The following is a 14,622-nucleotide window of genomic DNA, read 5'->3' on the forward strand; positions in this document are numbered from 1 at the left end:
TTACCGTCCAGCACATGTGACTTCAAGTGATGCCCCAGGTAGCATGCCTAGTGTTACCCTGGGACAAAGCATAGAAGCCCTGTGTGAACCTTCCTTTCAATCTTAATTCAGTAATGCAGTGATATCAGCTGATACTTGCATAACCAAATGCAGCCAAAGCTGTCCCAGCCTGTTCGTGGGATGAAATCCTAGAACAGTGAGTAAAGGCAAAACCCTTAGTGTGCCACATTGTCAGATCTGGTGTCTTGCAAAGGTAGGTCTATCTGTGAGGCCACAGGAATTGTTGCTTTGGGGAACTAATACTGTCTTTGTTCTAGCGGCTTCACCATATAACTATTGCTGCTCAGAGCAGCCCAGGGGCATGGTGTTTTCCGGGGGTCAAAAAAAAAAAAAAAATGTAGACAGCTGCTGTATCCCAGCTCTTTCTGTGACAGTTAATGAGGTATATTCATATTTCTTTTGAGAAGTACTCTGCACTTTTAATAATAGGAAGAGTGTTTGCAGTGCATTTAGTTGTGGTTTTGTGGGAGGTGAAGTGTTACATGAGAATGCATAATACTGTTAACTTCATTAAAGGCATGTTGATAATACAGTAACAGCAGTAACTTTGCTCTACTTCCCCTTAGAATCACAGAGTCATTTAGGTTGCAAAAGACCTTTGAGATCATAAATCCAACCATTAACCCAGGATTGCCAAATCCATCACTAAACCATGTCCCTAAACACCACATCTATGTGTCTTTTAAATACTTCCAGGGATGGTGATTCCACCACTTCCCTGGGCAGCCTGTTCCAATGCTTGACCACCCTTTCAGTGAAAAAAAAATAAATCCTAATATCCAATGTAAACCTCCCCTGGCACAGCTTGAGGCCGTTCCTTCTTGTCCTGTCACATCTGAGTGGAGCAGCAGGTCACTAACCTTTTCCTCTTGGACTGTGAGGACTTGGAAGACCAGTAATGAGTAGTAATCAGAGACCATACCAGACAAGGGTGTTTGCTGGTAACATCCCTGACCCATGCTGCAGGGATGCAGCAGACTTCCCTATAGGTTGGATCTGGTCAGTCTGTCTGGCCCTCTGTTCCTCTAGAGTAGAGTTGCTGATGACAGCCACCTTTCTTTTCTTCCTAGCAGAGCTGGTCATGATGCCTGGGGCTGGCTGACTCTCCCCTCTCTCTAGGCAACGCCTCCAGCCTGGATTAGCTTTTGTCTGTTATCATTTTCTTGGCCTTCAGGTTCCAGAGCTGTGCATCTATTGTGTAGGGGACCTGGGAAGGTGAAGTAGGTTGGAGGGTGATGTGCCTGCTTCCCTGAGTAGGGACCTGTTTCTATTCCTCCCTGTCACTCAGGACCCCTCCATATGCCTGGTGGCAAGTAGGTAGGGGAGCCTCTGTCTTGTGATGCAGACTGATGATGTCGGCTTCTTGTGTGCCTTTCTATCAAGGCTGGAAATCAAGAGTGTTGCACACCTATAAAAAAACTATTTTGAGAATTAAAGAAGCTTGTCTTAGAGGAATGGGCATTTGAATAAAGGTTGTTTGTGGATTTTTCTGTCGTGTACAGAGATCATGAAATATTAGAATCCCTTATAGCTGAGAATATTGTATGTAGTTATATTGCCTTACTGTTTAAGGACCAAAAGTGAATTTCATAAGGTCAATAAGAGATCTGATGTCTGACCTCTAAAATAAGAATGGCTGTTGTCTTCTTTAAACACATATGACATTGAAGAGCCAGCAGTTTATTCTCTTCTAGACTCAAAATCCCTTTGGGCCATTTCAGTTCTTATGTAAAGAGCTTTGACAGTCTGCCAGTTCATTATAATGATTATTCTCCAAGAACAATATGGCAAAATAATAACCATTTAAAATGTGACATACAGGAGCACATTTAGAAAACATCCGAAGACTGCAAGTAAAGCTAAGGGAAGCAGTGGGGAGCCCTGGTCAGACTGGGTTGTGAGGGGTGCAGGTGGGAATGAGATATGAAAAGAACATTAAGCAAGGAAACTCTGAGCCCACTGGCACAGAACTGATGCAGCTACCCCAGCAAGTTTTCTCCACATCCTACAGTGCACACAGAGTACAATTCAGTACCAGAGGTGAAAAATAGTAATACAAGAAAAGCCTAAAGGTAGCAACAAAAGTTTGAAAAACTAAGAAAAAGAAGAGTTGCTAGTATACCAGAAAGTGAAACTTTGTTGAGGCTCTCCACAAAGTACAAGAGACCACACTCAACTGGGATGCAAGGTTTTGGAGTGTTTGGGCTTTTTCCTTCCCCCTGATGCATTAAATTTCCACCTAGAACAAAATGTACCTGGTTTATCAAGTTGTTTAGAGATCAGCCTGAGAATGCAATTCTTTTTCCTTTCAACTTTATTCCTTTCAGCCCTTACTTAGGAGGTTTAGTGTGTGTGCTGGGCTTTAAACACCTGATAACAACCTGAAGGAGTTGGTGAGTGTTGCTTGTCCTGACCTAGTCTGGAAAAAGGGTGTGATTCTGTTAATACCGGGGTTAAATCCCAAAACCCCTTTGTAGCCACCAGCCAAGTTTTGCAGCAGGCCTGTGTGGAAGCTGCAGCAAATAGTTGCGCGTCTCTGGCCGTAGCCATTCTCTTCTCTCTGTGCTGAGCAGCCAGGGTACTTCTGCAATTAGATATACAGGCCAACATCTTGCCTTCCTAAGAAATCTGAATTGTGCACTTCCTAGGCCAAAATGCATTTTCTGGAGATTTTTGGCTCATTCTTGTAAGAAGTTACTGACCTCAGTTGCACAGAGGCAGTTAAGAACATTGTTGAATTTTTAATACCCTTGTAGTACTTCCTTTTCCTCTCTCCTTCCAGCAGGCATTCTGAGGGAGTCTGCCTAGGCAGTATAAAAACCAATACTGCAGAAAAGCAATATTGTCAGGTTGTGACTCTAGTGATGAGGTTCCCTCTCAGCAGATGCCAGGGCCAGACATCACTACCTCTAATTTTCTGTGATGAGTTGAGGGAAAATGGCAAGCAATACCTATGAAGAGGTCGTTGTTATAGCTGGCAGTGGGTTACAGTTCAACTAATGTAATTCTAGTCTAGTGGCTCTTGCTTCTTGCTAACTTATTATTTATTGACAGGGGTTTTTCATGTGAGGAATTAAGAGTCTAAGAAAAGCAGAGCCCTTATACATGTTAAACAGAAAAATGTCAGTACTGAAAATGTACTTTCACTCTCATGTTCCACCTTACCAAATGTTCTGGCTATCAACATATTGGGACTTCCTGGGGAATGTTCTTTTTTCCTGGAGTGTTGGGAATGAGCCTTGCTCAAAGAAGGTGTGACCTTCAAGTGAGAAATTTACTGTTTGAATTAGGGTGGAATCTGTGGAGAAGCTGGATAAATACTTATCCGTCTCCCCTTGCAGTGGGATTTTATAAGGAAGAGCATCTCAAAAGCTTTTAGCAATTTAAAAGCATATGTTGCTTAAGAAATCACCAGTGGAATGTGTTCCAAAGTCCCTTGCATTTGATGCCCAAAACTACTTAAAAGTTTTCAACTTCAGTTAGGATTGAAATTCCTTAAAATGCAAGTAGTTAGACTGTACTTACACACATAGGCTTGGCAGTATTTTAGTCTTATTCTCTAATGACATTCAGATGACTTAGGTACCTTAGCACAGCAAATTAATTATTTGTTTCTGTCAGAAATTTTCTACTTACAGGCTAATCTGCAAATAATGCGATTGTACAGGTAGGTAGTCTTGATGTTGTTTCTGGGTCAATCTTGTGACTTTGTATTGGACGAGCATTTTTGAACTGCTGAATTCTCATTAACAGAATTTCCCATTTATCTTTCATTCTGAGCCGTGCTTCTGGTTTTATTTTTATATTTAGTATTTTAATATTTAATGTTTATTTATTATTTATTAATATATTATTATTTCAATAGATGTGATTTTTTGTTATATATTTTAATATATTTATATATAAATTTATATAAAAACTGTTATTATTTAATAGCATGCTGTTTCAATCACTTTGGAGATTCCTGCATTGTCCTTGTGGGTAAACTGTGCAAGGAGTTCTTACAAATACACATGATTTTGATCTGAAATATTGACTGCTGGCTTGTTACTGAAATGCCTGTTTAATGATAAGCAAAGCATGGCTGTAGCACCAGTGGAAGGAACGACATTTTCATTTCAGTGGAGCTGGGGAATTGGATTGTGCTGACAATCACTTAAGGAGTTTAAAAACTGGTGTCAACTGTAAAGCAAAATCAAGTAGGTATTTCTTTAAGACAAGCTTTCATTTTCTGTAGATGTAAAAATGTTTTGTAGGTTGACTCTTCTTTTTTTTATTATTATTTTTGTAGCAGAATAATTCAGCTGCCTCCAATTTCATGCAGCTGTCATTTGATAGCTAGTTATCAGAGCTACATTAGTGAAACATGTAAGTCCTGCAGCTCTGCTTCAGCTGCTCAGCCAGATTGTTTTAAAGTCCCATGGAAGGTGTGTTGAACATTGATTCATGCTGGAGCAGACTGAGGGAGAGATGTCTTCCTAGCACACCAATGGCTCAGGCTGAGTTGGGAGCAGAGGCTGGGAGCTTGCAGAGCTCAAGCTTTCTCTACTTGGTTCAGGGAGACCTGCTGCGCCAGCCATGGGCAACTTTCAGCTTGAGCTACCAAACCTCTGGGTAGACTTGTTTCCTATCACATCAGTTAGTGCTGAGGCTTCTGAGGCGATCAGGGCAATTTTGCCTATAGTCTTTTCTTGAAAAATGCAAATTAATTTTGCAAACTCCGATCAAATAATTTCAGGAGATGAATTTTAACTGGAAAAGTTTTGAAGTAATTCTGAAATGTTTAATTCCATGTAGTGCAAGATGATATATTTGATCAAAAAACAGTTCTCCCCATCTCCAGGAATACTCAGTCATTTATTTCAAGCAATTTACAAAACCTTTTTATGCTGTCTGGTACTCGGCTCTTAAACCGGGTGATGAAGCCTGCATCTGTAGCTGTGCTTTTGTAGTAGTATTATCTGTGACTCGGTGGCAGGGTCCCCACTCAGGCTTCGGGAAAATGGTCCAGGTGCCCCACGTGGTTGGGTGGGAGTGTAAGCTGGGTGTGAGGCTGCTGGGGTTCATTAGATAAAATTATGCACAAGTTTTCTTTGAGCATCTAAATACTGTTTTGGGCAGACATAAAGATGTGTTGAGACTGGTCACACTGAAATGATTTGGTTGGCATTTCAAATTAATTAAGTACACTAGCTTTGCAAGGTGAGAATCTAAAATGCTTGATCTAGTTATTATATGTAGATAAAAAGTGAGACATGGAGTTTGTTTTGCTGCTTTGTATTACAAATGTAATTCCTGAAATAGCTTCTTTTGAATGAGTGGGCCACCACAGTCACTAGGAAGTGGTAATGCATTGGCAGTGCACAGCCACCTTATCTAATAAATGTTTACATGCCACCAAGTATACAAACATTTGATTGCTTACATTACAAAGCTTTTCTTTTGCAGTCATTGGTCTCAATTTTTCCATTACATTTTCTCATTTTCTTTTCTAGCTTTACTCACAGACAAACCTCCAAAGCCATTGTTCCCCATGGAGAACCAGCCAACAGTTATCGATGTCCAGCTGGGTAAGTCCCCTTCTGGGAATAACAGATCCTAAACTTCCATTCTGGTAGCAGATGGGAAAAATTGAAAATGGTAAGAAAGGTTTAGTGGTACTGTCATTACATGCAAATCAACCTGCAACTTCTCATTTATAACTGTAGAATTTACTGCCGTGGCAATTTAAAGGAATGAACTTGTGTAACATCAGGGGATGGCAGTACTAATTGGTTAGATTGGGTGTTAGATAAAAAGCACTGCTGCTCTTTTTAATATATGATTGATAGATTAATATTTGTTTAGATAGATATTGATCAATTGATGTTCATCCTATCTAAGACAAATATTCTCATAATAAAGTGCTGATTCATTTAAAAGTTAATGTAAATCAGTGCATTTTCAGGTTGTTTTGAATGTTTACCGGAAATGGTTTTTGACTAAAATGCTTGTATGCTTTTCTCACTCCTATTATATATTCTTCTGTGAATGCACATCTCCATATCTCAGCTGGCAGCCTGTATTTTCTCTCATGTCAAGAAACACTAATGTTAGAGAGTTCTTCTAACTCTGGGGAACTGTGGGGCATCTTGGTGCTGAAAGAAGTCTTTGGCTTTGAAGTCCCAGAGGTGGTTTTTTCCATGATTTGGAAACAGATTTCTAATTTGGAGAGGGAGAATTGGAGTTCTTGTTGAGGACTCTGGTGCCATGAGCTTAAATTAGAAGAGATATGTTGCAGATGTGGATTATTTGCTTTGTGCTGAAGTGGTGGCGTTCTCCTCCTCGAGCCTCGCTCTCTTCCTTTTATACCAAAGCTGGCTAGGGTTCAGTGGCGGAGTGGTGTTTAAAGGCAAGGAGGCTCAGAATGAAGCATTTTAAGTGGGCTGATAATATTGTGGTAAAGCTGTTTGGTTTTGTGAAAGCCTACAGGGTCCTGCTTGAGCTGAGTACAAAGGCACATCCTTGTTCTTAAACCAGGTGCCTAACAATTTCAGTGGAGCACTTAAGATGCTATGAAGTATTCAAAAATGGGGCTTGAATCCTTGAATGTGGTTATTGGATCGTGATGAGAATAGGAATCATTTGTGACCTTACCTAATCAAAAAGATTAGCTTTCTCTCATATACCTGAATTGACTCAGGAGTCTGTAAGGGCTTGTGTGAAGGAAGACGGGAGTGGATCTGGGAGGCAGCCAGTGCCAGGTGAATTCTGCAAACAGGGGCATATGTGTGTATTCAGGTTCCCCTTCACAGGACTCATGTCTGTAGCTGAGCAGAAACTGGCTGTAAAAGGGGGAAACACAAAATGGGTCTGAAGCTGTAGTCAAAAGCTCACCAGAATTAACAGCAAAACACAGTCATTGAAGTTTGGATCAGCCCAAAAGGCTGAATTCAGTCTCCTGGTCCAGCTTCTTAAAATTCAACTTTCTAATGGTTTCCTTTGGGAGCAATCTATCCCTGCATACATCTATGTAATAAAGGCACACAAAGACTACGCGTCTTTGTTTACTGAATTTTTATTCCATCTTCATTTTCTCTTCCAAGTTCCCCTGTTCCATCAGGACTCTGTTGGTTTTGCACTGAATTTCTTCTTTTTTCTGTGTGAAAACATTTTGTTCTGACTGATTTAAAAGAGGTTTGATTTTAAAAAAATGAAAACAAACCAACCCCCTCTTCTCCTTGGAGGTATGGCTCAGTAATAGGATTTTGGAATATCTCTAGAGAGAAATACAAATCTTGCATCTTTATATGCTGGAATGTAATCCATTAGTTGTCCCCTAAGATCAGGGAATTTACATATGATACTTTTTTTTTTTTTTCTGTTATTTAGTGAGTTTGGTTATTGCCACTAAACCATACTCATATTATGCATAAAAGATTAATGCATATGAAAGAACCTGAACTTATTTCTTTAACGTACAATGAAGTTCATTGATTTCCCTCTTCAATTTAAATGGCAAATAGAGCTAGAAAATTCTTAGGGAGTGCCTTCATCTTGTGGAGGCCACCTGCAGCTTTGGGCTGGGAGACTCTGCTGACCTCTGCAATGTGCTGCAGACCCTCACTGTGCAAGAAAGGGAATCACTTGATCGCAGCAAAGTAAAGGAGGAGAAAGTTATATGTGAAGTCATCTGCTGAAGTACTTTTCTGAAATCTTGCTAAGCTCATAGGCGTTTTGAACAAGTGACATGCTTCAGTATTTCATTAGAAATCAAGGCACAGTTTTGGTGTTTTACAGGGCCTTTAGCCCAGGGACTCAAATCACCCAATATGCATGCTTTTTCAGTGGTTGTGCAAGTATGAACATGCCATTAAACTACAAAAGAAACAGAGTTTAATCCATCTACTTGTTCTGCAGAGATTATTCTAGATTTCTATTGGAAAACTAATCTTTAAAGAAATAGCTGTCTTTGCTTTATAAGCAGAGGAGATTAATAATTATTTACTGTCTTTATCCTTAATGATTAGCACAATGCAATGCAAAATCTTCCTAGAACACTAGGCAGTGGCCTAACTGTTTAGCAGCTTATTTGACCTGATTGCAGACTTCAGTATTCACCTTTTGGCTTTCAGCTTTTATAAGAAGATTCACATGAAAATAGGTATGCACAGTTCTTATTGACAGTAGATAAAAGAGTTCCTTCAGGCTTCAAACATGGTCCAGAGCCTGCCTTGTTCTTCTCAAGGAGCATGAATGTACTTTTTGCTTTTTCCATTTTTGTTTGGAATGTGACACAGATCAAAACCAACCCTGTCAAGGTTAGAGAGAAGCAGAAACTGGAATTTGCTTCTTTCTTGTTTTCTGTATTTGCTTGTGCTGGAGAAACAGAACCAGAGAGAGGAGGGTTGACAGGAGGACAAAAGAGCATCCCAGAGGACTAGAAAAATAGTCCAAAACAATTTCACTGTCTCAGAAGCCTTACCAAGTCAGATAGTCACTTCATCTCTGGGCCTACCTAGAAGATGACAGATTTTTTTATTGTTCATTTGCTGCTCCCTTTTCATGGAGAAAAAAAAAAAAAAAAGAAAAAGAAACAAGAACCCACAGCATAAAAAAAAAAAAAAAAAAAAAAAACTAAACAAAAAACACCCTTTTAATTTGGTTTTGTAGCTCTTTGCATTGGGGTCAGTGTAATAACAGTTCTTCAATGCAGCACATTTAATCTTATTATATCTTGATTTTAAAAAATAATGCTTATTTATACTATATAGTATATGTTTTTGCAAATATATGACATTAATCTGATAATGTTCTTCCTGGAAAAAGATATCCCTGAGTTGTCTTCATGACATTAAAATCATGTCTGATAGTATAAGCCAAAATACATACAGATCTTCTGCCCAGGAGATGACGTGGCTTTAGCAGGAGGCCTTTAAGATTGCATTTGAAGAATTTTATGCCATAATTCTGTACTATGACAAACTCGGTTTGTAAAATGTGACTGTCTCCACGTAAAGCTCTGAACATGAATTTATTAAAGGTTATGCCCCTGTCATTCAAAGTAGTTGTTCAAAGACCCCCTTTTTTTTTTTAGAGCAGGAATTTGCTGTTGCCTTCATTGACCGTATAAACCTAAGCATGTATATGGATTGTTCATATCAAATCCCTGAAGTTAGAGAACTCCTTCCATGATTTAGAAAAGTAAAGATCAAAACCTTAGTCAGAATTCTTGAGGCTGTAGTGCAGTAAGTTTTAAAAATCTATTATCTGTTTTCACATACAGCTCTTCTGACAGTAAGTGGAGCATGCTGTGCTGTAAGTTTTAAGATGACATGTTGGTACATCACTCTGCTGATTTCTTAATTTATTTTTAAAATACTTCTCTGGCTAACTTTGTTCACTCTTAGTGCTTTGAGACCATGGAAAGGAAGATAACTGATCCTTTGTGTTTTGATTACATAATTACAGAGTAGGTTTCTTCTCTGAACTAGCTCCTTTACACAATTCTGGTAGCATCAACGAGCCAAAATCTGACTGATACATCAGTACTGTGAGTTACTGCACTGCCATCTCTTAGCTGATGTAAAAGCAGCATGACAGGAACATAAGCATTTGCGGAAGAAAGGAAGCACGGTTGTGCTCAGCTGATTCTTGGCTGGACAGTGACCTGTAAGGATCTTGTAGGAGCTATATCTACCTAGTCTACGTATATGCAGCTCTGAGTTGTCTAGCTTGCACCATGGCTGCTATTTTACAGTTGTGTGTTCCACAGAGTATCAAAAAAGCTAAAAATACAATATCAAAATAGTAGCTGTCTGTTAATTCTGTACCATGTATTACAGTGACTGCAATGTTAAGTTTGTCTTTTCCTTATGAATGAGTTAGTTGAGACTGGAATGAATGTTTGCATGTTTGTGTCTATATTAATTGAATATATAATTTATGTATCATTTGCTTTTCGACTAAGTACTGGTTTTGTTTTCAGGCATTTGCATAAGAAATGTAGCAGGAGTCTTAGAAAACAAAACAAGAAACATCTATGTTAATTCATTTACTGAACAGGAAAAATGTCAAGGGGCTTAACTCACTTTTGTCATAGTAGTTTCTCTGCTTCTAAAGATGCTGAGAAAAGGAAGCACATAGTTTATGAGAATTGTCATATTTCCTAATAGCTGACCTCTTCAGAAAGATTTTGTTTCTAGAAGATTTAACAGTGCAATTCCTTGGGACTAGTTATTAAGCAGATCAATAGAGCTACTGTAAAACAAGTGCAAGGGAATATACAAAGTTACATCTGCTGACAGGTATGGGAATAGAATAAAAATAGTTTTTAAAAAAGCCTTTTTGTTTGAAGCACTGGCTGGAAGGAGTCATTTGGGAAGTGAAAAGCACACTGATACTCTCCCATGGTCAGGCCTCTGACTATTGTGCATGTGCCTTTTGATTTGCTCTTTCATTAAATGGTCACATATGATGACTACCGAGGAATGTAGCAGGTACATATGCAAAGCAGGTATCTTAGATGTTGGTAGCTACATGCTGCCCTCCTGCCTGCCTTAGCTCCCACCAGGTATTCTCCAGCCTAGGGCTTAGCAGGGGGTCCCAGATGGAGATCTGGGTTTCTGTGACCTTGGCCAAATCCAGAACTCTGCGCCTCTTTCCCTGTGCTACTCCTGCTCTCTGCTCAGCTGGGGCAGCACAGAAGAGGCAGAGCTTGAGGAATCAGAGGTGACCTGATCCAAATGGCCCCTGAGCAAGCAAAGAGGTTGAATTGGGAGAAAGATGGATCTGAGACCCAGAAGTGATGTCTGAGGAGGACAAAATTAAAGCTTAGAGGGTAAGGAGGAGACAGGGCTGCAGATACTTTTGAAAAAAATAAAAATAAAAATTTTCCCTTCCCTGCTTTTTGCGTTGAGATTTGGAGCTCTTGTCACTCTGTGTGAAATGTGGTGACAGACTACATACACATTTGCAAGGAGTTCTCAGAGCCCAGTGGGAACGAGACGTGGGCAAAGCAGTGCGCTGGGCTTCGGCAGCTGATGTCCGAGTGGCCACAGAATATGTTCAGACTGACTCTTCTGAAAGCTTATAGCCTGATCAGACTCTAGAGGATTTTCCTGGGGGTGTCTTGTATAGAGACTATTTGCCATCAAATGGGACATTGCTTCTCTTAGGGTGAAAAGGAGGAGACAGAAGGAAGGAAATATCTTTCCCCCCCCCCCCCCCCCCCCCATTCTCTTCAGTCATTCTGTGAGAATGTCTGACATTTTTGATGTAGATCCCCCTTCCTGCCTTCCAAAATTAAAAAGCTCTAATTAAGATAATTAACTAATATCTCAGCTTTGATTTCACCTAACAGATCAATCAGTACAAAATTATAAGCACATGAAACCAGAGCCTTATGAAGAACAGCCTCGACAGGAGGTGATATTACCTGTAAGTACGCTGTGTTTCTTTTGGTTGAGAAATACAATAAGAGTCAGCAATACCACTTTTTTTTTCTGTTGAATCCAACTTTTCAGGATGCGACTCCTTTTCCTGTCAGAAGGCTCTGTAAATATTATTAAAAGTGACAGTACTTTGAGTAGTGGCTTATGGTGCCCCATCCAAGGTTAAATTGTGCACGGAGTGCCCTGCAGAGAGGAGACTGAAAGCTGTCCACAGAGACGTAGTTGGTCTTTCCCTGTGCCAGGCCTGAGTGTGGGATGAGTGACAGTCTTGCCCCAGACCTGCCTTCTCTGGGTGGAAGAACCCCTACCCCCATACCAGGGATCTAGGTCTGTGTGCACTGAATAGCAGAGCAGAGGGAGGTGGGACTAAAGGTGGAGAAGGCATGTGGTTAGTGTCCTCTCCACCCCAATGCCAGCAAAAACTCGATCCTCTCCATCCCCGGTTCTCCCCACACTGCACCTTCCTCTCACAACGATGTCCCCTGTGCACTGTTGTCTGGAGGAGCAAGCTGGTACCTTCGCTGTTGTCTGCTCCACACCTTCTTCCAGCCATCCAGGGCTTTCCCCTGCACCCACGGAGTTCCCCTTTCTTCCCACAGGAGACCAAACCTCATACACTATTCCCTTTCCTTCAAGAGGTTACAGACTCACTGCATAAATAACCCCGGCCTCGATGCTGGAAAATCATTTTCTCCCAGCAGTGCAGGCTGTAATACCAAAAGCTTCATGTTCCTGCACAGAAGTACACATGAAGGAGCATTTTTCACTAGGAAATAAAGAGAATCCAGGGGTATATTCTTTAGGACCTGCCTTCCTCTGCAACGCAAGGGATGCAGCTCCACAGCTATTTCAGCCATACGTGCCTGTATGAAAGGAGGCAGGATTTGCATCTATTACAATCATTTTGTACTAATCTGCAGGGAATATTAGAGACAAATTGTCTGACATTTAGGTTTAGAAGTAGTTCCCTAAATACCTTAAGTGTATTACCGCTAATGCTTTGATGCTAATTTGGTACGTTGTTAATATCCCTGCTTTTCTCAGGGATAATGGTAAAATGCTGTACTTGAGAGACTTGTGGCTGGGATCTGTTGTTGAGCTGGTGTAAATCCATAGTTGTTTTGCCTTTTGTGTGGTTAATCCAGATTTACATCTGTGAAGTAGAGAACAGTTTATTGGCACACTTCTTTCTTTTATTTTAATGGACTTGGAAATACAAGGCCAGACATCTATGCTGAACTTGGCTAAAGGATCTCTTGCTTGGTTTCTAGATTTGCTGCATTTGACTTGTGTCTGAGAAACGGGCACAAGTTTGTTTCCGCAGAAATAAAGTTCAGCCCATGGGACAGAACGTAGAAAAGATGATCTTAAGTGGAGAGCAAGGGATTAGGGCTGTTGATAAGAGCTGGGGGGTTTTTTTGTTCTGCTATAGTTCTCCTGACCTTGACCAGGATTTTTTCCTCGGGGACCTTGTCTTTTGGGTTCTAAGCCAGACTGCAAACACAGAGACATTCTACTGCACAGTCCACAGACATATGCTATTGTGCATCGAAAGTCAGGCAATATTAATGTTCCAGAAAAGAGAACCACAGGGCAAAGTTTGCACCATTTTCCGTGCTTGTTAGAAACACTGTCACTGGAAGGAATTCATGTTCTGCCATTTTACATTCTCTCTATAGTGTTTGTCATATGAATGAGTTATTAGGCTGTGAATGCCTCATATATTCTGTAAATTACAGAGTAGAAACATTCGGCACTACTATTTTGACCTTTTCAGCATTCTGTGATTTGCTGGGCATGCCATTCCACATCTCTTGTTTACGGCCTCACTGAAATGTAGGGATGGAGCCGAGTGGGCAAACAGTCGAAATATATCGGGCTGCGAAAGGTCAGGGTCATGCATCACAGTGCTGCTGTTCAGTGGCCAGTGAAGATTAAAATCTAGACTAACAGTTCTCATGATTTTTCTTTCTTTGCTGAAAAATAATAGAGAATTCTACTTTGTAATCTGTTCCAAAGGCAGCAGTGTAGAAAATGAAGAGTGATGGTATAATTTTTATTTCTTAAAATTTCAATATCGTAATGTCATGATCTTAGAGGCCATGAAAATGAAAACTGTCATACTCCTTCAAAAGAAATGAGATGGAATTCTGCTCGCCAAATCTTTGCTTCATTTAATCCATGTTTGATAAATGTTGCTCTTAACTTCATCCTCAATACCCTTGTGTTTGTCTGTATCCTACAGAAACAAATAGCTTGTATTAGGTAATTGAACTTTGACCATTAAAACTAGGTTGATTTACTGTACCCTTGTTAGACATTTCAGTCCAATGAAGACCAAATGAAAGAGAATCAAAGCAAGACTCCTCTTGAAATAGAGAGATACCTTTATTACCTACTGAAGACACATGTTACATGACTTCTCAGTACCCCTAATCAGCTGGAAAGTGAAAGTATAGAAAGCAGTAATTGGTAGAAAGGCAGCAGAGGCACAGTTTTCTACCACACATTTTTATTTTAACAAACCAGCCTCACAGTAAATGATTACTGTAAATTTCTAGTACTGAGTAAGTTTTTGTTATCTGCTTATAATATATGGGAGGCTTATTAATTTTAACATGCTTGGCCCTAGTCGCATGAACAAATGAATATGATAGTAATGAAAACCCACTGAGATCTCTTTGGTGCACAGTCAGGTGTGTAGTTACTTTAGCTCAGAGGGGCATAGGATTAAACACCTAATTTTTTGAGCAATGCTTTATATTGCTCACAAATTTCAGTGATGGTCTTGCACACTGCATTAATTAAAAGGCATAAGTAAATTTTGTTTTAGAACTAGCGGAGTCTAATATGTAGCTTATAGATAGCATATGCCACCGCTATAATCTCAGTGCTGAGGTTTACAAATGCTGCTACATGCTTTACTGGCCAAGAGTTCCATAATTCTTTTAAAATTCAAAGCATTTTCCACATTCCTCTGACCAAGCTCGGTGGTTTGAGTTGAGAATTTAAATACTTAAGATGCAGCAGGTTTTTATTTATTTTTAAAACTGGTCTGATAAGTGTGCTTTTTCACTGCTAGTAGGCTGGGTAAATAATAGCAAGTAACGTATTTTGTGAATTTTGTCTT

At 40.0% G+C, this 14,622-nt stretch overlaps 1 protein-coding gene across 2 annotated transcripts in view; it reads left to right on the forward strand.

Moving 5' to 3' along the window:
- Positions 1–14,622, forward strand: part of IL1RAPL2 (interleukin 1 receptor accessory protein like 2) — a 392,970-nt gene that overhangs the window by 275,055 nt on the left and 103,293 nt on the right. For both annotated transcript variants that reach the window (XM_055727756.1, XM_055727757.1), the window contains exon 6: positions 5,556–5,630. In XM_055727756.1, coding sequence (XP_055583731.1) covers positions 5,556–5,630 — 75 coding nt within the window. The remainder of the gene's footprint in view (positions 1–5,555; positions 5,631–14,622) is intronic.

The sequence above is a fragment of the Falco cherrug genome, chromosome 15, assembly GCF_023634085.1.
Source record: "Falco cherrug isolate bFalChe1 chromosome 15, bFalChe1.pri, whole genome shotgun sequence".
Taxonomy (NCBI): domain Eukaryota; kingdom Metazoa; phylum Chordata; class Aves; order Falconiformes; family Falconidae; genus Falco; species Falco cherrug.